The sequence below is a fragment of the Amaranthus tricolor genome, chromosome 2, assembly GCF_026212465.1.
Source record: "Amaranthus tricolor cultivar Red isolate AtriRed21 chromosome 2, ASM2621246v1, whole genome shotgun sequence".
NCBI classification, from domain to species: Eukaryota; Viridiplantae; Streptophyta; class Magnoliopsida; order Caryophyllales; family Amaranthaceae; genus Amaranthus; species Amaranthus tricolor.
In genome coordinates, this window is record NC_080048.1 from 9241337 (window position 1) to 9264629 (window position 23293).

Genomic DNA, 23293 nt, shown 5'->3' on the forward strand with positions numbered 1-23293 from the left:
GATGGAATCTTTGGGTTGTAGTGGGTATTATTTTAATTAAATAGTAGTGTGAAGTAATGATTGTATTGAAAGTATGAGAGAGAAAATAATTATAAATAAAACTGAATGAAAAAAAATTTAGATTTTATTAATGAAGAGAGAGAACTTTACATTTTGAAGGGAAATTAACAAACTTTTCAAATTAGGAAAGTTTGGAGCTTCTAGCAGCAGCAACCATTAGGAGAAATTCAGCCCTCCATAAAAAAAACAAAAAAGCCTTGTATTGGGCATTCTATAATTACATGGATTGACATTAATTTTTCCTCAAATCTGAAATTACAAGCTTGTAATAAAAAAAATGACTTTACATATTCCTAATCTCACTATATTAACAGTCCACAAAACAGTAAACCAAAATCAGTAGCCAAAACTTGTTCAAATAGCTGAAAATCAGTAGCCAATATTCTTCAAACAGCTTACAAAAATCAGTAGCCAAAACTTGTTCATACAGTTGAAAATCAGTAGCCAAAATTCTTCAAACAGCTTACAAAAATCAGTAGCCAAAAATTCTTCAAACGGCTTACAACATTTATTCAATCGCATCATTATCCTTCAATGGCTTCAAGAAGTGAAGATGAGCAACAGGGGGCTTGGTACTTTGGATCGAATTCATACGTTCCAGAGTCCAGTTCTGAATCAGAAGAAAAGCCACAGAATATGGAAGAAATAGGACCACAACAACAAAATCAGCATAAGCCAAGACTCACGAATGAGTTAAGGCAATTTATTTTCCAAGACATGTTGTCACTAAAAGTTAGTGACTCACTTCCTCATGGTACATTCAAACGCATAGCTCAAAAATACGGCTACACACATAGAACCATCAGAGATTTATGGAAACGAGCAATACAAACCAAGGAAGCAAACAAACTATACATTGTGGAATCCAAGTTCAAAAATTGTGGAAGAAAAAGAGTGGTCGTACCACCAAACTTATTTGAGTCTAGACCCACTGCGAACGCACTTACATTAGAGATGTTGCAACATGTTTAGATTTGGCACCGTCAAAGGTGTGGAGGTTGATAAAAAGAGGCGAGATAAAGACTCATTCAAAACCACTACACCCGGCTTTAACCGATGCCAACAAAATAAGGAGGGTGGAGTGGATATTGAGCCCTATCTAAGAAGACACCATTCAAAGACACCCGATTTACAAAGTAATGTACGATTATATTCACATTGACGAGAAGTGATTTTATTTAACCAAGAAAATGCAAAGGGTTTATTTAGCACATAAAGAAAAGGTACCATATAGGGCAGCGAAGTCATTAAAGTTCATACCTAAGGCCATGTTCTTAGGGGTCGTTAGGCCTAGATGGAATCATTTTGGTCAATGTACGTTTGATGGAAAAATTGGAATTTTCCCTTTTATCAATATGGTGGAAGCACAAAGAGATTCAAAGAATCGACCAAGGGGTTCAATAGAAATTAAACCAACCGAATCAGTTAATCAAGAAGTTTATAGGAGTATGCTCGGCTATACTAAGAAAATGGCCAAGTGAAGGACTTTCCATTATTTTTATTCAACAAGATAATGCAAGGGTTCATATCACAAATGATGATTCAATATGGCAACAACACAATAGGCAAGGGGTTTAACTTTCATTCTTACTCAACAACCTCCAAATAGTCCGGATTGTAATATTCTAGACTTGGGTTTCTTTAGGAGCATATAATTACTTATGCATAAAAAGATGCTCAAAAACATTATAGAATTAATCACAGCAATTGAGGATGCATTCGGAGAGTTACATCCAAAGACCTTAACTAATGTGTGGATCTCATTACAACACCATTTAAATGAGATTTTAAAAGTTAAGGGGTCTAATGACTACATACAACCTCACTTTGGAAAGAAGGTTGAAGAAGACAATGGCAGGTTAAGGATTCAAGTGAGAATCCCAACACAATTGGTTAGAGAAGCTGTAGCTTTTCTTAACCCAAACAAGGATCAGCAACAAACACAAGCATTAACAAAAAATGAGGATGCTGCACAAACAACAGAGATCATTCAAGAAGCTTATGATCAGGCAGTTGAAGAAACTCAAGGATGACAAACATCAAAGTCGCTCAGTTTATTTTGTTCAAATCATCATTAAAATTGGAGCTTTAAAAACTTAGGAGCAACAATTTGTTAATCACAACCCATGTTAATGATTAGCACGTCACTTCATTATTTTACATAATTTCAGAAAAAAAGCCCCCCTGATTCTTCATAGAGGTTATGAAACCTCTCAAATTACAATTTATCATCAACAAATGAAGCAATTGAACATGCTAAAAAATCAAGTGACGGGTTATGGTTTACCAAATGCTACTCAACCAAGTAATCAATGTAAATTTTTTAGAATTTAGAGGTTCAACAATTTGACATCACAGGGGCTTGTACACATAAAACCAGCAACAAACATCAACCCTAAAACCAACAACATAATACCAACAGTAGAACGAAAAAAACCCCAAATAAACCAGAAGAACACAATATCAACAACAACACATAAAAAAACAAACATCAAACATAAATACTAGATCATCACAATCCAGCATCAAACAACAACAGATAAAACCAGCTCCAATTTTTCAAATTTAATTAACAAAAAAAAAAACGAAAAATCAGAACAACCTTACAATCATTAAGCACGTTTTTTGGGGTTCAATTTTGCCCTAGACGCATTAACATCTTCAGGAGTGTCAGGGACAACCAAATTGATGTCATCTTCTTCAAGTACCTTTTCAACAATAGGAGAAGTTGGTGGAGATTCATGATACACAGATGTGGCATCATCTTCAAGTACCTTTTGATATGCCTCAAGATCTTTTTTTGACCACCTCAAAATTTCATTGGAGTAGGAATGAGAACTACCATTGAGGGAACAAGAACACAACTCATTATAATCACATAGACCGTCATAAAGATATGAAGGAATTGTGGAGTCACTCTTAGACTCGTTGTTTTTCATTGCAAATACTTAAAGGTTCAACAAGAAGTTAATGACGGATTCAAGAACAGGGGGCTTTAAATTTCGAACCTTTGCCAAAACAAACAAAACAAACCTCAAAATGATGAGAATAAACCGATCTACATTTTAATGCAGTTAAAATGCACTAAAAATGAAGAACACACCGGGGGAAAAGCCATGAAAATGGTGTTCATGAAGAGAGAGAAATGACTGTTTAAGAGGAGGAGGAAGAAATGACCGTTCATGAAGGCAGTAGGCGTGATAATGAAAAATGCAAAGCCCAAGGAGTAATAAATGTATTCGGATGATTCCAGGTACATTAAAAGAAAATGGGGGTTTTAAGGGGTAAAAGTGGGATAAAAATTTTCTAAAAATAGAAAGTATTCTAAAATGAAAGAACTTATGAAACTACCCGTTATAATAAGGTGGAAGAACTTAAAAGAACAGAAGGAGTAACGATGTAGGCTAAAGAGGCCACGCGAATGCGATTCCATGTTCCCCTAAATAAAGTAGAATAAAGCAAATGCCTACTCTATTTATCGGGCGCCACTTCTTCCACTACTTAATCAGTAACTAGTAAAGACCAAGGGGGGAAAGAATTAAAGTGAAGTGCGTATAGCAATACCTGCTGCAGCCGCCACTGACTCCTTCACCGACGTATCACGTCCGGCAGCCCACGCCTCAGCCCCTTCCGCACGGCCGCAGCCGCCAGACGCCACCCACCGCTCAGTCGCCCACCAAACTCCAAAGTGTATACCTCTTTTTTCTTTCTTTCCCTAAAAGGTTTGAATTTCAATTGTTAATGATTTTTATTTATTGGAATGTTAATTGTTAAACGTTGTTTGTTCATTCATGATTGATTATTATACAATACCTTAAACAATATTATTTGTGTCATATGGTTCTTCTTTTGTTAAGGAACACTGTTTTTGTGTCTGTCACACCCACATCTATGCCTACATGAATACTGAGAATCTGCTCGTGTTTCTGCTTTCTCTAATGATTCTCGAAATTCTGTTTTGTCATTTCCCCTTCGTTAATTGTGCGGTGTAGCAATACCAAGGATTTAACTACGCAGAAACAATGGAGAAACCCAAGCAAGTATTTCTGTTCTACTGTATTGAGGCTGAAGAACTTGCTCGTAAAGTCGCTCTTCAATCTCCTCTCATAACCCTTCAGTCCATTAATTGGAGGTCTCTCTTTCTCTTTCCCTTTCTTGTTTTGCCTACTCTTGTCTTTCTGATTGTTTTCAATGTTTGTTATAAGTGCTTGTATTTGTACTTGTAAGTTGTTCAATCGGACTATTTAGAATTTCCCCTTTAGTTAAAATCCAATTTCCAATGTTGTACAGTGGTCATTGAAAGAATATTCTTGTTTTGTTTTTTCTTGATTTCAGATGTCTTGTACGTTTAAGGTTGAGCAGGAATTTCAATGGATAGAATTTGAAATAAAAAAAAAAGAAATCTTCCTTTTGGCTTATGAAAAGGATGGGATTAGTTGTTTTGTTTATATCTGATGCCTTTTTCTGTTTGGTAAGCAGATGAATGTGGAACAAAGTGCAATTTGTTTCTTGATTCAATTTCAAAAAAGTACATTTTAGTTTATGGTGATGGGGTTCTATTTGAACCATCTTTCTGGAAAAATAAAATAAGAGTTAAGGATCATGCATATGATACCAATGCTTTAATGATAAAGATAATTTTGTTGGCTTACAAGGTGTGGTATCACTACGGAGATACATATCTACCCTTTTAAGAATAAGGTTTTTGAATTAGAAACTAGTTCTCCATGCTCATTTTATTATATCATGGATTTGTGTAATTGGTGTTTGGTGTTGTAAGTTGCTAGAGGACCTAGAAAAAAAAGGATGATGCTTTTGTCACACTAATGGACAACATATATGATGTATCCAATATGCGTTAGTGTTCTATATAGTCTTGAAGATTTTTGCCTAACTGAAAAGCTAACATTCTATTTTCTTGAAAAAATATGCACACTAGACACCTTTCTTGTTTTTTTTATTTAGGCTTTTAATTTTTCTCTTAAATACTTTTCACAAATTTATTGCTTGGGCACAGGTTTACATTTTAACAAGCTATATTAAGCATTCTAAACTTATAGTTTTCATATTGTATCCTTCTTTACCTTTCTTATGCCATAACAAAAAAATTTTATGTAATTTAGTGTGATTTATAGTGTTTTGTATTGATTCTTCAGGAGCTTTGATGATGGATTCCCAAACCTTTTCATAAATAATGCACAAGAGATAAGAGGCCAACATGTTGCCTTTTTGGCTGCTTTCAGCTCACCTGAAGTCATATTTGAACAACTCTCCGTCATATTTGCTCTACCTCGACTGTTTGTTGCTTCCTTCACATTAGTTTTGCCATTTTTTCCTACTGGATCATTTGAACGAATGGAAGAGGAAGGAGATGTTGCCACAGCTTTTACAATGGCAAGGATATTGTCCAATATTCCTATATCAAGGGGTGGGCCAACTAGTGTTGTCATATATGACATACATGCTTTGCAGGTGAGTTTCACAATCAAATTTGGTGGTACCGACATACATCCTGTGGTCATATATGACATGCATACTAATTTGATTACTAATTTTTGACATTTTGATTAAGGCTTTAGATATTTGTTCATTCTTCTCATTTGCCACTTTTTTCTACAGACTCCCCTTTCTTGTTTTGTTTTTGGCAGTCTTTCATTTTCTTGACCTATTGTTATTTGCTTTTGCAGGAAAGGTTTTATTTTAGTGACCATGTGCTTCCATTATTCGAAACAGGAATTCCTTTGTTGAAGCAGCGCCTTGATCAACTGCCAGATGCTGATAAGGTGGCTTTTTATTTACTGTTTTGTTTTTCCATGTATATAGTTTTGTTCTGGAGCTTCCACAGGCGATTACACCTGAGTTTATTGTGTGTGCACTTTGTGTTGATGGTTCCTGATACCACATTTTCTTTCAGATAGTAGTTGCATTTCCAGATGATGGAGCATGGAAGCGATTCCACAAGCAGCTGGATCATTATCCTATGGTTTGTTTCATTCCTAAATTATGTGCTTAAGTTATTCTGGCCATTTGTTAGGAACTGTAATTATTCATGCTATATGAGAACAGGTTGTTTGTGCTAAGGTTCGTGAAGGTGATAAACGGATAGTCAGGCTTAAAGAAGGCAACCCTGCTGGCTGTCATGTTGTCATCGTCGATGACTTGGTACAATCTGGTGGCACTCTTATTGAATGCCAGGTATATTTCCTTTAAGAATGAACTTTCTTTTTGTCACATGCTGGGCATCGGTTGCTTTGTACATGCACAGCAGTCAATACCATGCTGCTGTTATATTAGTTACAATAGTTCACACTAATGGTCAATAATTATGTGAATTTTTTGTCATATGTATGTGTTTTCTATTGAATGCTGTGTATGTTGTTGTCTTGTAAAAATGGTAGGTAATGTCTACTTGAAATAATATTTATACCTTCACAAGGCCATACTCATGTATTTTAGAGTCTAAGGATATGTGCCTGTACTTTGATCCGAGATGAATGATTGAGGGTTGTTATGTTGTATTGCTGTAAACTGCTTCAGAAGATGTGATCTGTTTATGTCTTAAGTATGGGCTGCATCACTTGGGTGGTCTGTACTGTTATCTTTTTTCATTTGGGATACTTCGAAAACACACAGTTCAGTTTTGGCCCTATGGGTTTGTCTCTGTGCCCTGTTAGATATTTCTGTAAACTGTCCTTAATATTCTTCACAGCTGGTTTCATAAATATATAATTTTTTTTTTCATTCTGGACTCTCTGGATAATTGTTTTTGGGTTTGGGTTAAGCTGACATCTTGGTTGTATCCCATTGATCTGATTTTGAGCTTGCAGGCACATGTGCAGTGTTACATGATTCGCTAGCTAATTTGCTTTTTGAAGTCACAATTCTTGTGGAAAAGCTGGCGAATCATATGGCACTACGTGTGTATGTGGGTGGGTGAGTGATGTAGAGATTCAACCGGACTTGTTGATATTCATCTGCTTTTTTTTTTTGTGGGTGTATTATGTAAAACAAAATCCATACAAAATATTTTACGCCAAACCAAACCCTTCTCTCCTGCAATGTGAAATGGGTTTATGCAGTATTCTTTTAATAGGAATTTGTAGCTTGTTCATTTGAAAAGTTAGGAGATGGATCTGCGATGCATTAAAATCTCAGTGGTGCATCAGATAGGATTTTTTTGCTTTCATGGGTACTCTCAATATAATTTTTGTTCCTGCATCTGCAGAAAGTTTTGGCAGCAAATGGTGCAGCAAAGGTTAGCGCCTATGTAACCCATGCGGTATTTCCAAAGCGTTCGTTTGAACGTTTCACGCATAAAGAAGACGGTAATTATTCTTTATTTATCATTTACGTCTTTTAAATTAGTGATGTAGTGACCACCTTTAATGAATCTTTTTATGCATTTTTATATGTAATGCCCAGGTTCAGAGAAAGCATTTACTTACTTTTGGATCACGGATTCTTGTCCTCGTACTGTAAAGGCGATTGGAAACAGAGCTCCTTTTGAAGTTCTGAGTCTTGCTGGGTCGATAGCTGATGCTCTTCAAATATGAAGGTAAAATCGAGCTACTTAAGGGGAACACAATGATGAAAATATTCGAGTTTATGACTTGATGGAAACAATCAAGACTTTGTTTCATGAGGAATGTGCACCTTATTTTCTCTGAGTTTCTTTAGGTTGATGATGTTTGTGCTGTAGGGTAGTTTATTGCGAAGGTGTGCAATCCTGTAATTGTATTCTAGTTTTCTAATACGCTAATGGTTGGTTATTTATTAGATGAATAGAAAGGATTTATCTACTATTGTTATCCTTAACTTGAGGGCTTGGAAATTATTTGATTGAAGAACATTGCTTCCATTTACTATCACTTAAGTTCTAGCCAAATTACTCAAGTAGTAAACTGATTTTCAGTCTCTATTATATATTTTTTTAATTTTTTATTAAATTGACACTTTGTTAATTTAAAATTTTAATATATTCGAGGGCTGAGAATCATTGATTGTTTGAAAGTCGTGATGAGAATGTGAGATGTTTGAATGATGTGAGAGGTGAGAGTTGATGATAAAAAAGGATTAAGTATTTTTAATCTATTATTTAGGGTATATATAAGTAAAATTATTAGTCGAAAGTTTATTATTAAAAGCAAAATATACAAATATTATCTTGAAATTTTAAAGTGGGTGGATTTTTTCATAATTAAAAGGTGTTGAAGTTTTAATGAAAGATTTTTTGGTATTTGCCCTCCTAATTTTCAAGTCACACCATCGTTCCTCCTCTTTAATATATGACATGGTGGTAGGTAGGATTTTGCGACTTGAGACTTGTAAGTCCTATTTTCATCTCTCTGCCGAACAAGAGATATCTACTATGTTTTTTTTATTTTCTTAAATGACTCTGTACATGTATTTGTACTTATTTTTATTTTATGTCGTCCTAGCTTATTTTCGTATTTTATTAAATTTACCATCTTTTTACTTATTTCTTAATCTTTCCCGTCCTACTTGGCTATCAGCATGCTAACAAATAATCAATTTAAAAACAAATAAATAAAAACAAAAAGTGAATGGAACTTTTGACTAATTTTCCTATTCTTTGGACTTTGAGCATTGCAATCTCGTCCCCTAGACTGCGGCACCGGCTATTCAACTTTTTGGCTTTTTCTTTACCATATCATATGCATAATTAGACCTGGGAAAAATTTGATCCGACCCGAAAATGAACCCGGGACCCGACCCGACAAAACTCGAACCCGACCGATCCGAAATCGACTTAATCCGAAACATGACCGACCCGATAATTACCCGACCGGAAACCGACCCGTTTTGACCGATTTAATATCAATTTTTAGAGTAATTTCAATGTTAGAATTCATTTCAAATAAAATTTTAGTTTTCAAAGTATCTCAACATATTGAGTATATCACTTGAACCCTAAAACTCATCAATAGATCTCAAAAAACACGTATTTAACGTCTTTTTAGCCATCGTAATTATTTTTCTTTAAAAACAGGACGTTATAATCATCTTAATTGAATACATGTATCTTGTTAAATCAGTCAAATGAGTTTTTAATTCTTCTACATTTCAGTAAGCAAATCAATATAATTTATACGAACGTTTCGTACGTTTGAATGAGCTTTTCAAAAAACGAATGTCGCTACCCTAAATTATAAAACGCGTATCTTATAAGACGAAATAAGTACTTAGTTAGTTGTATATCTTTCCAACATGAAAATTGTGAAGATAATTTTAACGTCATTTTTATCTAACGTTACAATTATAACAAACAAAATAACTTTTATAAAGCGCGTATCTTACAAGTCTTTCAAAATAAGTATTAATTCCCCTATTTTTCTTGCACTTAAATGAACCTAACATACCAACTATTTTTTGAAAATCGTACATGTAATTTCTCTAATGATTTTTTTTATACATTTTAATGATTTTTTTTTTATGTTGAATTAGTCGATTGAATATTCTAATGTTTTATGGTAACCCGTTGGGTCAATCCGAACCTACTCGAAACCCAGAGTGATCCGACCTGAAACTGACCTGATCCGAAACAGACCCGACCCGAAAATGACCCGACCGAAATTGATCCGACCCAAAACCCGACCGACCGACCGTTTTCCCAGGTCTATGCATAATGAAATTACACATTAACCTCCCCAAGATCACAAAATCTTAGCAGGAATCCAAGCAGATAAAACACAGATTTCCTTCATTTTTTGTTTCTCTTTTCTCTAGTCAATGCTCTTTCTTTGATTTTCGTCTACACGGTTTAACTTACCTTCTCATCCGGTGATTATAAAAATGTTTTTTTTATCTTTTTTTATCACTAACTTAGGTTTGCATAAGAAAGAGTACCAAATATACTATTCTACACTCTTAAACAAAGAAATGCTCTACTGTAGAAAGAAAGAGAGAAAAGACAGAAAAGGATGACATTGGGGAGGCACTTATTATGGTTGTCATCATTACTATCATCACTTAAAATTACAAAGAAATGCTGCTTTACCTTCTTTTTGCTTCCTCTCTGCCCATTGCTTGTGCCTTCCTTAGACTTACACCCACAATGTCTCCACTCTTTACCTTCTCTCTCTTTCTTTTTCTATTTTTCTTGGGTTTTGAATTTCAAACCTTTCTTAGCTACTACAAGGATTCAGCACTCCTACTATTTATGCTACTCTATAGGCTATCCTAATTCCCTTATAAATAAAGAAAGTAATCAAGATTAAGTCTTTCAATCTTATCAGAAAACTATGTCAGCTTTTTCTCTCTTATTCAGTTATTTGGGTGTTTTTTGGTCTATCTATTATAATTGAGGTTTCAAGTGCTTCATCTCATTGAAATTGGAGATGGGTAAAAGGGTTTTTTTGGTTCAGCTTTTTGCTTCTTTTATCATCATACTTTCTCTTTTCCTCTGTTCAGGTGATTTCCTCCACTCTTGTACTATTATCCCATTTTTAGGCATCTTGTTTTGTGCTTCCAAATGCTAACATCTTGTTGCCATACTAGTGGCTTACAGCAGGAAACCTTATTTTTGGAACTTCAGAAAAATCATTGTCGGGCAATTTTGCGTGGTTTAGCATTTGGAGTCATTGTTAGATTTGTTTGTTCAATGTGAAACAAAAGTGAACAAGAGGAATATAACTAGGAACAATTTATGATTTTGTCTTATTTATTGACTACATTCCTCTAGTCCTCTCTTTGAAGTGAGTACGAGTATGAAATTATTGATTGTCTGCACCTTCCCTCTCCTAGACTATGTTTTTGAGCGTGATATTGGGTCCGTTGTCTCCTTTTAATCATTTTTGGAACATGTGGCAGTTGTTTCCTTTTGGGTTTTTCTATATTCAGGGAGTTATTGAGTTGTGTTATTCTATAATATGACAAAGCTGTCCTTTTATGATGCTTAGAGTCAGAAGTAGCATAAGATCACTTAGAATACATTATACAAATGCCTTTTATTGGCCTAAACCAGCATGAATATACCCTCTTTGTTATTTGATGTTCAGACTTGTTAATGTATTCTTATGTCATTGGTTATGTACTCTTGTTGACTCCTTTTCTTCAAAACATTTTTATTCATTTGTGCTGTTTGTTGCTCCATCAATGCTTTCATTCTCCTTCACTTTTGCTTGGAAAATTGCTGAACTTTAACTGTTAAAAACTAAAACAATCAAGATTACACGAATTGCACATCAACTGATCAGGGTAACCAGCTGTTAAATTGCAAGTTGTAAAATAAATGTATTGGGTTTAATGCCCAAGTTTTCGTCTCTTTGGTTCTCCTCTATTTTTTGGATTGTCAAGGTCTGTTTGGCAAAAGATCGGACAAGATAAGTTTTGTATAATAGGAAGTAGAAGTGTTCATTTGTGTCACGTGTTCCGGGTCGATTCAAAATCGGATTTTGATTCCTCATTGTTTTTACATAGTTTTAAATTTATTTTGAAGTCAGGTCAAGTCAGGTTCGGTTATAAAGTCGGGTAAATATTGTTAGGTAGTGACAATTTGTCACATAATCTCACCGTGTCCTACTCGTGTGGACACAGGACACGTGGGCTCGGACCCACAAACCCACGGGTCAAGAGTATTGACTTGCACATACACTAGGTGAGGCTTATTGTTTCCCAAAACCATATGGTAGTAGGAAGATTAGCCCATCTAATATATATGCAAGTCCACAACCTACTACTTTATCGATCTGAGATCTTGTCTCACATATGAAGTATTTCCAACAAATATCATGTCATCGGATCTGTTTTTATGCCAAGAAAGGCTAGTCTAATGTTAATTGAACTGATGGTTTAAAGCTTGCTGCAATAGTTATCGCATCTTCAAATTTCTAATCGGACACGGGTTTTGATAAATTTGTTATGGGAGTTGACTGCATACAAACCCGATAACGTTTCATCCTAAAACCAATTAGTAATAGAACGAGTAGACCATCAAGTTTATACGTTAGTCACTGATGTGGGATCAAATCTGGATTATTTTTCCAATAGGTTTGTGATCTTGTGTGACACTGCTTATTGTTTTCTAATTATTCTTTCCCACAGTTTCAAGTAATGTAATAAGAAGTGACAGATTTGGAGAAGTTCCTAAAGAAGCTACCGTCCAGAAGGATATCACAACGCCTCTCACAACCGTACCAACTATTAATTTCACAGCCACTTCAACAGCTCCGATACTGAATCCGAACTCAATCCCTGATGACGGAACTTGGGTCCCATTTGCTACGCCGACAACATCATCACCTGTGAACTCGGGTGCTAGCTGGTGTGTTGCTAGCCAAACTGCTGCTCGGTTATCATTACAGATGGCTTTAGATTATGCTTGTGGCCATGGGGGTGTTGATTGTAGCCCAATTCAACCTGGTGGAAGATGTTACCACCCAAATACTCTTCATGACCATGCTTCTTTTGCATTCAACAATTATTATCAGAAAAACCCAATTCCAAATAGCTGTAATTTTGGAGGAACTGCAATTGTTACCAGCACTAATCCAAGTATGTTATGAATTTCTCTAATCCCCCTTTTCTTCTCGTGGGTCGTTCTTTCATAAATCATATTGTTTTTTTTTATGTCAAAGCTAAGGTTAGAGAATCCCCAACGGCATAGTGAAAGCGTTTAGCCATTAGGCTAACACATATATCATACTGTTGATTGTATTTGGGCAGTCTGATTTGACAAAAAGCAGGTAAAAGTTAATAAGAACTCACGCAGAAAGTAAGATAGGAATTGATGTATTGTGAGTGCACTTTGTGTGTCCTGGTGCTGCAGATGTGACATCCATGTGCGTGATTTTGACTCCAACTTCAAAAAAATTTTGGTGCAATTTAATAAATTTTAATTTGATGGATTTGTTTAATCAGTAAAGTAAACCAATGTTCTGTTATTTAGTTAAATTAAGACAACAGTAACTTTTTTGTTTGAATAAAGACAACACAAACTAATTGCAGATAAAGTACTCCCTCTGTTCCTCTCATATTGCACCTAAAGTAATACGGGTGAAATTTTGTGGAAAGGAAAATTGAGTTAAAGGATAAGACAAAAAATAAGTGGATGATAAAAATGAGTAGTTAAGATGAGATTAAAAGAAAAAAAGAGACCATTAGTAAAAATAGAAAGGGTGTAAACTAAGTCAGACAAATGAAAAAGGAAAGTGGTGCAAATTGAGAAGGATAGAGGGAATAGTAAATAGCAGTGTGATGGTGCTTCAACTTTTGATTGAGCATGGTTTGTGGCTAATTCTAATAGAAACCTGTCACTATTGCAACACTTGACATTCCACTCATTTTGCTACATTTCTACTAAAAAATAATGATGTTATTTGTTCGTCATATTTCAGGTACTCAACTTTGCCAGTATCCCTCAACAAGGTATTTCGATTACATAGTTCTAACCTTTGATGTAAAATTATTTTTCTGCTTTGCTGATCTGATCTCAGAATAAGGACTAACTTGTGTCTTGAAACGCAGCACGAGTTCATCTGTGCTCGACACAGAAAATCAGAATATCTCGACAGTTTTTGGCTTGGGGCCTCCTGCACCATCTAGTTTAGCGACGACCCTGGTTAACAAAATTCCGTATCTTTCCACTTCAGCGTGTTTTATAGTGCTGCTGCAAAGATATGTTCATTAGAGAGACAGAGATGATCATGAGAAATAGCTTTATGTTCAAGGTCAGCCACAGTTCTGTCATCCTGTAGAAACTTCTGTTATGATGCTGCGCAGAATATGTTAATTAAAGGGTTGGCTTAATTATGAAAGTCGGGTTCTAGATTTTCCTGTTTTCGGCTCTTTGATTCGTAGTCCTGTAAATGAGGGGGCAAGTATCGAAGGAAGTTAGCGATTGTTAGTCTTTGAACAATATAAGATGTGTTTAGTAGTATGCATTTTATGAGGAACTTTTCTTATTCTTATAATTGTGTTGATCCTGCCATCCTGGTCTCTAATCTGACATTTTTGCGACCAAACATTGCATTGGTTTGAATTGACCTGGCTAGTTTAGGGACCGCAACATGGAAAGACCGCTAGCATTATTTCGGATTGTGCCAAAGATTTTCACAAGCTCGGCCATTGGCACCATTGGACCCTCAATTTTTGTTTCTAGGTGCACAATATCTGTGATCTTCTTCATTTCAATAGGTACTAGCCGTTAGGGATCTTATATGATACAAAACATTGCTTTTAAAAACGTCTTTTTCATTTCTCACATGAACTAATTTGAACATATTAGATTACTAGCTCTTGATACTATGTAAATTTTCGCCATTTCGTGTAGTCAAAATTTGTGTAAAGTAGGCACTTATGTACCGACGAGTCATTGGTAAAACTGAAGTGCGCATAGATTGTGAGTCAACTCGTCGTAGGGTTGGCAACAACGTGGGGTCGACAATGACTTGACGACCAAGTCACAGTCTCACGGATGGCTCGACAACGGGTTTAGTCTACTACTCGCATTTTCTTATTCACCGTTTTAGCTGTCAAATTGGAGTTAGTGTTCTTCACTTCTTTGCTAGCTAATTGCTCAATGCTAGGGGATGTGCGGAGTGGGTGTCAATTTATTGACTCTATAAATGGAGGTCAATGTAACAGCCCAAGTTGAGCGTTTGAATTGATAATAGTACTAATCATATAACCATGGTGTCTTCTTTTAATGAAGTATATTCACTAAGAATTTCACGGTTCCCCGTGCTTGGTATGAAGTAATATAAAATGGGTGACCTAGTGTGAAGTTTTTGGTGTGCACAAGAATAAGGACGAAATCATCGAAAATACTTATATTGATTAGTGGGTCCAATTTACAGTCTCCAACAGTAGTCAATTAATCACTCAGTGCTCGATGTGCAACCAAAGTCATCAATGGCTTTATGTTTAGCACTTGATTAGTCCCACAAACAAAGGGAAGCATTCATTGTATCTAATAGCAACATTCAAAAATATAGAAAGGTACTTAAGATGGCTGAAATGTTGCCTAAAGAAAATTTTTAGCTGCCTTGATGGTGGTATAAACAATTTGCGATGTTCTTTGTTCATCATAAAGATATTATCGATCTTATGCAATTTTCACCATATTTATGTAATCTATCCTTGTAATTTCTTCTTCTTAATGTTGTTGTTATATAAGTTTTATTTTACCATGACATATTAAACTTGGATTATCCAACAATTTTTCCTATATTTAGAGTATCCGATGATAAAAATAAATATAAAAAACACACTATATTAATTTTAAGTTCCTTGTTTTTCAATGCAAATATCATGACGGGTTGAATTTACATCTAGTATATCATATTTTACAAACGATAATAAACTAAGGATATCTAAAATATTGAATCAGAGTATACATCTAACCACTTGCAAATGAGACACAAACAAGAAATTATCATTCAAACCATCACAATGGTACTTTTAACGCTCGTGTCCATATTCTTTTGTAATTTCAAAAGTCATTATTGTCCACTTTTTAGTTTGTTGAAGCGGCCACACTTCATAACGTAGATAGGTAGATTCTCTTGTACGTAATTACTGTGTCCCTATGGTAGAACACCTTTATGTAGAGCTCTTATCCCTAGAAGTGGAGAATTTTTTTTATTGACTACTACCTTAAACTACCATAGATCTTTAATCAATACATGTTATTATGAATGCTCCTTATAAACATTTGCTGAAGAATTTTAACCTCATTGAATCATAAGACTTGATCATAATTGAGTGTTAGATTGGGTTACCTCCATGGTGTTTTGTAGGACATTATCCAATGTCGTTAGATGCTCTTATGATATAACTCTTTTCCATGACCTTAGTAAAATAATCGCCATATTGAACTTTGTGTTTACATAATTAGAGTTATGACCCCTTCTTTAACAACTCCTTGCACCATGGAGTGTCTTAGAGAGAATGTCTTGACTTACCATTATAAACTTAAGTATAAGCATTGCCCAAAAACGTATATACAATCACTATGGATTTGCATCGGTGAAATTGACTTTTTCAACAAAGGTTTCTCAAACATGAGATTTCTTTACCATTTCACTTCTTTACTTGTTGATGCTATAGAATTTTCGAAGCACTAGTGGAATTGACAATACAAGTTCCACTAGTGAAAAAAACGCTTTCTACCACGTGATATATGTTGCGGTTAAAAAACAACGAAGCATAAAAATGATAGGCAAAAAAAAAAAAGAATATATGATGCGATTCTTGTAGAACCGCAACATATATCACATTATATATATGTTGCGGTTCCTCTAAAATTGCAACATGTAATGTGGTATATGTTGCGATTCTACAGGAAGCACATCATATAATTATATATATTTTTTTTGTTCAATACCCACCAAAAGTAGTAGTATTATTATTGTTCCATTCGACATTTCTTCGACCTTGCTTCAAACTCAATCGACATTTTCTTATAATTTCTTCAAGTTTCAACTTAGAAAACACATTTAAATTTAAATCCATTCGAAATTTTCTTCTATAATTTAAGTTTTTTAGTTTTTCATTACCACTTCATTCATTCCAAAATAGCTTCATATTTGAAAAAGGTTTATGTATTCTAATTTTGGCTTTAACTAAATATAAACTAAGGTTTGTCACATTTTCTTTGAATAAATGGCCTAGAAGGAAAAGGAGACAACTGGTGAGTTCGTGATGTCTTGCATATGGTCTTAGGAAAAAGACCATAAAGAGAATGTGGTTGGAAAATGTAGCATTAATCTTTTAGGATTGAAAATGTAGCGTATTACTCCTACTGCGCAAAATTCTGAGCCAACATCCATGCCCAAGTTAAAGGTAAATATTTCTTTATATATAACCACCTGATTACATTGCGACGTGTTTTAATAATGTGATACTAATTATACCAAACATAAATTTTCAGGAGGAGACTCCTTATTCTCTTTTAATGCCTATTTTAGAAAAGAGGAAGCATTAAATTACGAAACAACTTTAGAAGTATAACTTTTTTATTCACAGTTACCTCTTAAATGATTATAATCACTTGATTATGTAGATCATTATGGAACTTTGGAAATTATGGCTTACTACTACTAAGGTGTTCATGATCAGTAATTCCAGCATGACCAATGTGATAATCATAAAAAAGACTGGTCTTCTTACTACATAAATCACGATAAATGTGTGAATCAACTACTTCCTTGCCAACAATTCAACATTATTATGTCTCAAATTCCATATATATGCTTTATAAAATTTATTTAATTGTAATTAATTCCTTAGTAAAGTTATTTTTGTAAAAGATTAGTAAAAGAAATGGCATATAATAATATGACATAAAAATTAACAATATGCATGCTTTATTGTTAACTGCGAACACTTTTGCTTGCATCTTCTAACAATTTCTAATTATTTCATCTACTAGTAGTTACATCCAACAACAATATGGGTAAAACAGTAAATGTGCTGTCCTTAAAGCAAGTTAGTTGTTATCTAACAACTTTTTTTTTTGTTATTGACAATTTTAAAACCCATTACTCAAACTGAAAGTCAAAGTCAGAGTTAAAAGTTATCAACTCATTATTCCGCACAGGGTTTGGAGAACAAGATTACCGGACATATCATTCTTGTTTTGGACAGATTCCAATTATTTAACCCCTAAATCACAGATTCCAGAAAAAATAAAGATAAGTGATATACAACACATTTGAAAAGACACGTACAACTTACAATACACATAAAAATTATTGGAAAGCAGTTTATTTACAGTTACTTTGTTTATTCATTACAGTTAATTTGTTTTAGGTAGTTACATATTAGGCAGTTACCCATGTTCTTAGAAGTTACTACATTTTGAACAAATGCTCATGTATATATATGATATGCTTCTAAGGAATGAAATAATATATCAGAATATTTTTTCCACAAAAACCAACACCAGAATTCATCAAATTATCATGGTATTAGAGCCTTAGGGTTCGAATCCGGAAAGGCATCATCATTTACCTGTTCTTACCTTGTAAATGGTTGATTCATCAGAAAAACAAACACAGCAAACCTTAATGTCCATGGAACAAATGGAACAAATGTTTCAGATGTTCCAGAAAATGAACAACTCAACCAACCAAACCGAAAACCCAACATCATTCAAAATCTCAGAAAAACTCACATACCACAATTATACAAAATGGTGCAAATTAATGCACGTTGCAATTGGAGGCCGGGGGCGGCTCAGTCACATCACTGCCAGACCCCCACCACTATCAGACCCCAATTATAACCAATGGGCACAAAAAGATGCCATGGTCATCGCGTGGATAATCGAGAACATAGATGGAGACATCGTCAATCAATTCCTGGACTACACAACAGCACACAGCCTATGGCAAGGGATCGAAGGCCTCTTAGGATGTGGTAGGGATGAACTACAAATCTTCGATTTGAGTTCAAAGGCAGCAACCTTAAAGCAGAACAACGACACTATCGAGGTTTACTACGGTAAGCTCAACATGTTATGGAAAGAAATAGATAGAAGAATGCCAAATCCGATGAATTGCCCACAGGATATAACAGAATTCAACAAATACATCCAAAGACAGAGGCTCTATCAATTTCTTACAGGGATTAATGATAGTCTTGACAAAGAAAAAAGGGACATTCTCAATAGTGAACCTTTACCGATGGTGGAAACGGCATACGCATCAATCAGACGAGAGATCACACGCCGACAAATCATGACCGGCGTCTCATCACCGGGAACGAGTCCCTCAGAGATTGGCTCGGGTTTATCCACGAGAAACAAACCCTTCCAAAGAACCCGAGAAGATGATGACCGGAGAAAACTCCGATGCACTCACTGTGGCGGTTCCAGGCATACCAAGGAGGGGTGCTTCAAACTTGTGGGATACCCCGAGTGGTGGGACGATCTACAGAAGAGGAGAGCCGCCACCAAGGCACCGGCTAGCCGGACCGGCGGCAAGGCTAACCTTAGTACCACAGATCAGCCGACATAATGTCAAAACTCAGGTGAACTAGGAGAATGGCGCACAGAGGAAGGAGAAGTAACAGTAATCTCAGAGGATAGATCTAAAAATGGTGAGAATCAAAAGTGGGAAGAAAGAGAAAGAAGAGCCGTCAGCCAAAGGGAAGGGAAAGGGAAGGTCAAATGCCAAAATACCCCTCCACCTCCCTTTTATAGCCCTCAAACCCTAACACCCCCCTTACACCCCTCCAGCTCTTTACAATCCGGCCCAGAATCAAAACCCAAGCCCAGTTCCACTTCCAGCCCACAAACTAACAATCCCAAATGTCTTCTTGGACATAACAATGACTCTCAATGGATCTTTGATTGTGGGGCAACAGATACGATGACATTCGACCCCAGTGACTTTGTATACACCCATCCTACTAACCGCACCCATCCTCCTTGATAAAGTGTCGATCAATCTCTACGTGTTTCGTTCGGTCATGTTGGACTGGATTTTCAGAAATGCTTATTGCTGCTTTGTTATCACAATATAAAGGGCTTGCCTGTGCCTGGAGGAAGCCCAGCTCTCCTAGGAGTTTCCTAATCCATAGGACCTCTGTAATTCCTTTTGCTATCCCCCTGAATTCTGCTTCAGCACTAGACAAAGCAACCACCTTCTGTTTCTTACTTCTCCAGGTGACTAGATTACCCCCTACAAGGGTGAAGTATCCCGAAGTTGACTTCCTGTCGTCCCGATCACCAGCCCAATCAGCATCTGTGTAACCAATAAGGTCAAGGTTATCATTCTTTCGTAGAAGACTCCTTTATTACTAGTTCCCTTTAAGTATCTCAGGATCCTCAGAACTGCTACCATGTGTTCCACTTGAGGTCGATGCATAAACTTGCTTACAATTCCTACTGCGTAGGCAATATCTGGTCTTGTGTGGGATAGGTAGATCAGTTTTCCCACTGTCCGTCTATAGCGATCTTGATCTGTTGCTTCTGCCCCTTCAACAATTCGTAGACCATGATTAGCTACCATAGGAGTATCTGCTGGCTTGCAATCTAACATGCCTGCTTCTGCTAAGATATCTAAGATGTATTTCCTCTGATTGATGAAAATCCCCTTCCTTGATCTTAGGACTTCTATTCCTAGGAAGTATTTTAGTTGTCCCAAATCCTTCATCTCAAACTCTTGGAATAATTTGCTCCTAAGACGATCAATTTCCTTGGAATCGTTTCCGGTAATCACCATATCATCTACGTAAATCACGAGGCATGTAATTTGTTTTCCACTTCGCCTGAGAAATAGAGTATGATCTGAGTTGCTCTGTTTGTAGCCAAATTTCTTCATTGCTGTAGTGAATCTCCCAAACCATGCTCTAGGGATTATTTTAAGCCGTACAGAGCTCTTTTAAGTCGACACCCTTCTCCTTGGCTATACTCATTTGAATACCCTGGTGGTGGCTTCATGTATACCTCTTCTTCAATCTCTCCATGTAAGAAGGCGTTCTTCACATCAAATTGAAACAGAGGCCAATCTTTATTTGCTGCTACTGAGAAGAGGACTCGAATGGTATCAATTTTAGCCACAGGTGAGAATGTTTCCGAGTAGTCTACCCCGTAAGTTTGTGTGTACCCTTTAGCAACAAGCCTAGCTTTATACCGCTCAATGGATCCATCAGCATGATACTTGACTGAAAAAACCCATTTACAGTCAACCGTCTTCTTGTCACCTGGTAATCTGCACTTTTCCCACGTTCGGTTTTTCTGGAGAGCCATGATCTCTTCATCCATAGCTTGCTTCCACTTTGGTTCTTGTAGGGCTTCTTCAATGGTTTTCGGAATGGCACTGGAGTAGAGAGATGCATTGAAGGCAACAGCTGTTTGTGATAGTTGTTCATCATCTGGTCTACCGATAGGATATCGGGATCTCTGGGATTCATACTCAGGATCATATCTCTTTGGGTGTATTCCTCTTGTACTTCGAGGGGGCAAATTAGATTTCCTGGGAAAAACAACCCTACTTGGCACAATAGAGTCAGTGGATACATCAATGAAAGGAGAAGTAGAACTCGGTGTCACCTCTCGTTCGGCTGGATGCTCGGGGCCAGGATGCTCAAGGACTGGAGTAGTAGTCTGAGGAGATGATTCAGTAACAATGTCAGTAGCAATATCGGTGGTAGTGCCTACTTGCTCCTTGGGATCTCGACTGTCAGCCAAGGGATGAGTTAACCAACTGAGATCCTCACTCATACTCTCCCCCTGAGATCGAGGTTGGGTGTAGTAGGGGGAGTGTTCAAGGAAGTCACAGTCCATGGTGGTATAAAGCTTGCGATGGATAGGATCATAACAGTGATAGCCCTTTTTCGTAGTGCCATACCCAAGAAATACACATCTTACTGCCCGGGGGTCGAACTTAGTGCGGGCACGTGATGGAAGATGGACATACACAACACACCCAAAGACGCGAGGAGGAAGGGAGTGAGAAGAGGGAACAGGAGTATGCGAATGGAGTGTGGCAAGAGGGGTCTGGAAGTGGAGGGTTTTTGTGGGGAGCCGGTTGGTAAGATAGGTAGCAGTAGCAATGGCCTCAGGCCAAAAGTGTACAGGCACATGAGTGTCAAACATTAGGGCCCGTGCTACCTCAAGGAGGGTACGGTTTTTGCGTTCAGCCACCCCATTTTGTTGTGGGGTGTCGGGGCAGGAAGTTTGGTGGATAAGGCTATGGTCAAGAAAAAATTGTTTCATTGCCATTGAGATATATTCACCACCATTATCCGAGCGAAGAATTTTTGGTTTTGCATGGAACTGAGTGAGAATCATGTTATAGAATTGGAGAAAGACATCAAAAACCTCAGATTTGTGCTTCAAAAAATAAACCCAACACATTCGAGAATAATCATCAATAAATAACACAAAATATGAAAAATCATGATTGTCAGTATGTGGTGCTAGGCCCCATACATCAGAATGTACTACATCAAAGGGTTTGGGAGCACGAGTATTTCTAGGAAAATAGGACTGCTTATGACTCTTCGCTAAGATACAAGTTTCACAATCGAGGGATGCAATACAGTTCTTGAGAGAAGGAAATAGTTGTTTTAGATAACCTAAGGATGGGTGACCCAAACGCCGATGCCAAGTAGGCAATTGGTGAGCAGGAGATCCATGAGCAAGCATTGCACCACCTTTTTGAATTACCTCATCAACATAGTATAGGCCACCTCGTTCAGTACCACGCCCAATGATCGTCCCCGTCCGAGCATCCTGTACAACACAATGATTAGAGGTTAAAAAAACAGTACAGTTTAAGTCCTTTGTTAACTGACTGACCGACAAAAATCAACACCAGAATTCATCAAATTATCAAAAATCAACAGAGTACTATCATCTATAAGGAAAGTATCTCTAATGTTGGACATTTAGCTTAAAAAGGTGGACAAAAAATTTTATTTGGACTCAAGCGGATGCAAGTTTTCCTAAAAGAGATCAAGTAATGAAACCACAAATAAATTAATCAAGGGAGGATATGCCATGTATGGTCGATGAAGTTAGATCACAAATAAATTAATCAAAAGAGGATATGAGCAAGAAAATAATTGATTTTCATACTAAAATTGATGATTTGGGATATCCTAAAACTTTTTTTATTATTGTTTAGAATTGAATTTCCTACTTAGTTTTTTGCAGTAAAAATTTTAGTAATTAGTTCTCTAATAGTAGATTTATTGGATATAAAATACTTCCATTTATTTTATTCTCTATTGCGTAATGATTAAAATTAGTAAAATAACTAACCTAACTTTTCTATGATCGACCAGTTAGCTACTCGTACATAGTGGCTTACAGTTAAAATAAAATTCCTATTTACTTCGCAGTCAACCTATAATTATACATTTGTATTGTTTAATTGTAGTTGGAGTTAAATGTAGGCATTAAGTTACACACCACACAACACCATCCCAACGCAAAAGCACCATCGCAATGATAATGATAAATGATCACTAACTACCAAACGACTGACAGGAACAAACACAACAACGAAATATAAACAACGTTTATCATTCTATCATATTTACTTTCTTTAATTTTTTTCAAACGACTCAACAATAACGTCCTACAAGTAATAGGTACCCTTCTACCTCAATGTACAGCACAATGGATCCGCAACAACATCGTTCGTAACTTCCATAGTGGACAAACAACATCAACCGACTTGTTAAACTTGAATTGATCACTTGACTTATAACATGTACATTAATTTTTTTCTATAAATCAAAATTTTAATTAAAATAC

General features: G+C 36.1%; 3 protein-coding genes across 4 annotated transcripts; all 3 read left to right on the forward strand.

Annotated features, from left to right (window-relative positions):
* Positions 1 to 594: 594 nt before the first annotated feature.
* On the forward strand, positions 595 to 1541 carry LOC130805482 (uncharacterized). The gene is made up of 3 exons (XM_057670257.1): positions 595 to 929; positions 1033 to 1201; positions 1248 to 1541. The coding sequence occupies exons 1-3, from the start codon at positions 595 to 597 to the stop codon at positions 1539 to 1541; spliced, it is 798 nt and encodes a 265-aa protein (XP_057526240.1).
* A 1988-nt stretch (positions 1542 to 3529) lies between these two features.
* LOC130805343 (ribose-phosphate pyrophosphokinase 4) lies at positions 3530 to 7875 on the forward strand. Of its 2 annotated transcripts, none has more exons than XM_057670104.1 (8): positions 3530 to 3782; positions 4053 to 4192; positions 5217 to 5532; positions 5748 to 5843; positions 5975 to 6043; positions 6127 to 6255; positions 7286 to 7385; positions 7483 to 7875. In XM_057670104.1, the coding sequence occupies exons 2-8, from the start codon at positions 4083 to 4085 to the stop codon at positions 7611 to 7613; spliced, it is 951 nt and encodes a 316-aa protein (XP_057526087.1). In that variant the 5' UTR covers positions 3530 to 3782; positions 4053 to 4082; the 3' UTR covers positions 7614 to 7875. The 2 variants fall into 2 exon arrangements, with proteins under 2 accessions (XP_057526087.1, XP_057526086.1); XM_057670103.1 differs by having other exon boundaries at positions 3530 to 3750.
* A 2060-nt stretch (positions 7876 to 9935) lies between these two features.
* LOC130805344 (PLASMODESMATA CALLOSE-BINDING PROTEIN 3-like) lies at positions 9936 to 13991 on the forward strand. Its single transcript, XM_057670105.1, has 4 exons — positions 9936 to 10491; positions 12124 to 12573; positions 13416 to 13446; positions 13546 to 13991. The coding sequence occupies exons 1-4, from the start codon at positions 10419 to 10421 to the stop codon at positions 13706 to 13708; spliced, it is 717 nt and encodes a 238-aa protein (XP_057526088.1). The 5' UTR covers positions 9936 to 10418; the 3' UTR covers positions 13709 to 13991.
* The last annotated feature ends 9302 nt before the right edge of the window (positions 13992 to 23293 follow it).

What these genes read in the sequence shown, in the direction of transcription:
- LOC130805482 (XM_057670257.1), top strand. Translation starts at nt 595, where the DNA reads ATGGCTTCAAGAAGTGAAGATGAGCAACAGGGGGCTTGGTACTTTGGA. An exon ending in CTATACATTGTGGAATCCAA is followed by an intron (nt 930 to 1,032) that starts GTTCAAAAATTG and finishes CAACATGTTTAG; the next exon opens with ATTTGGCACCGTCAAAGGTG. An exon ending in CACCCGATTTACAAAGTAAT is followed by an intron (nt 1,202 to 1,247) that starts GTACGATTATAT and finishes TATTTAACCAAG; the next exon opens with AAAATGCAAAGGGTTTATTT.
- LOC130805343 (XM_057670104.1), top strand. Translation starts at nt 4,083, where the DNA reads ATGGAGAAACCCAAGCAAGTATTTCTGTTCTACTGTATTGAGGCTGAA. An exon ending in ATGACATACATGCTTTGCAG is followed by an intron (nt 5,533 to 5,747) that starts GTGAGTTTCACA and finishes TTGCTTTTGCAG; the next exon opens with GAAAGGTTTTATTTTAGTGA. An exon ending in AGCTGGATCATTATCCTATG is followed by an intron (nt 6,044 to 6,126) that starts GTTTGTTTCATT and finishes ATATGAGAACAG; the next exon opens with GTTGTTTGTGCTAAGGTTCG.
- LOC130805344 (XM_057670105.1), top strand. Translation starts at nt 10,419, where the DNA reads ATGGGTAAAAGGGTTTTTTTGGTTCAGCTTTTTGCTTCTTTTATCATC. An exon ending in TTCTCTTTTCCTCTGTTCAG is followed by an intron (nt 10,492 to 12,123) that starts GTGATTTCCTCC and finishes TCTTTCCCACAG; the next exon opens with TTTCAAGTAATGTAATAAGA. An exon ending in TGTTACCAGCACTAATCCAA is followed by an intron (nt 12,574 to 13,415) that starts GTATGTTATGAA and finishes GTCATATTTCAG; the next exon opens with GTACTCAACTTTGCCAGTAT.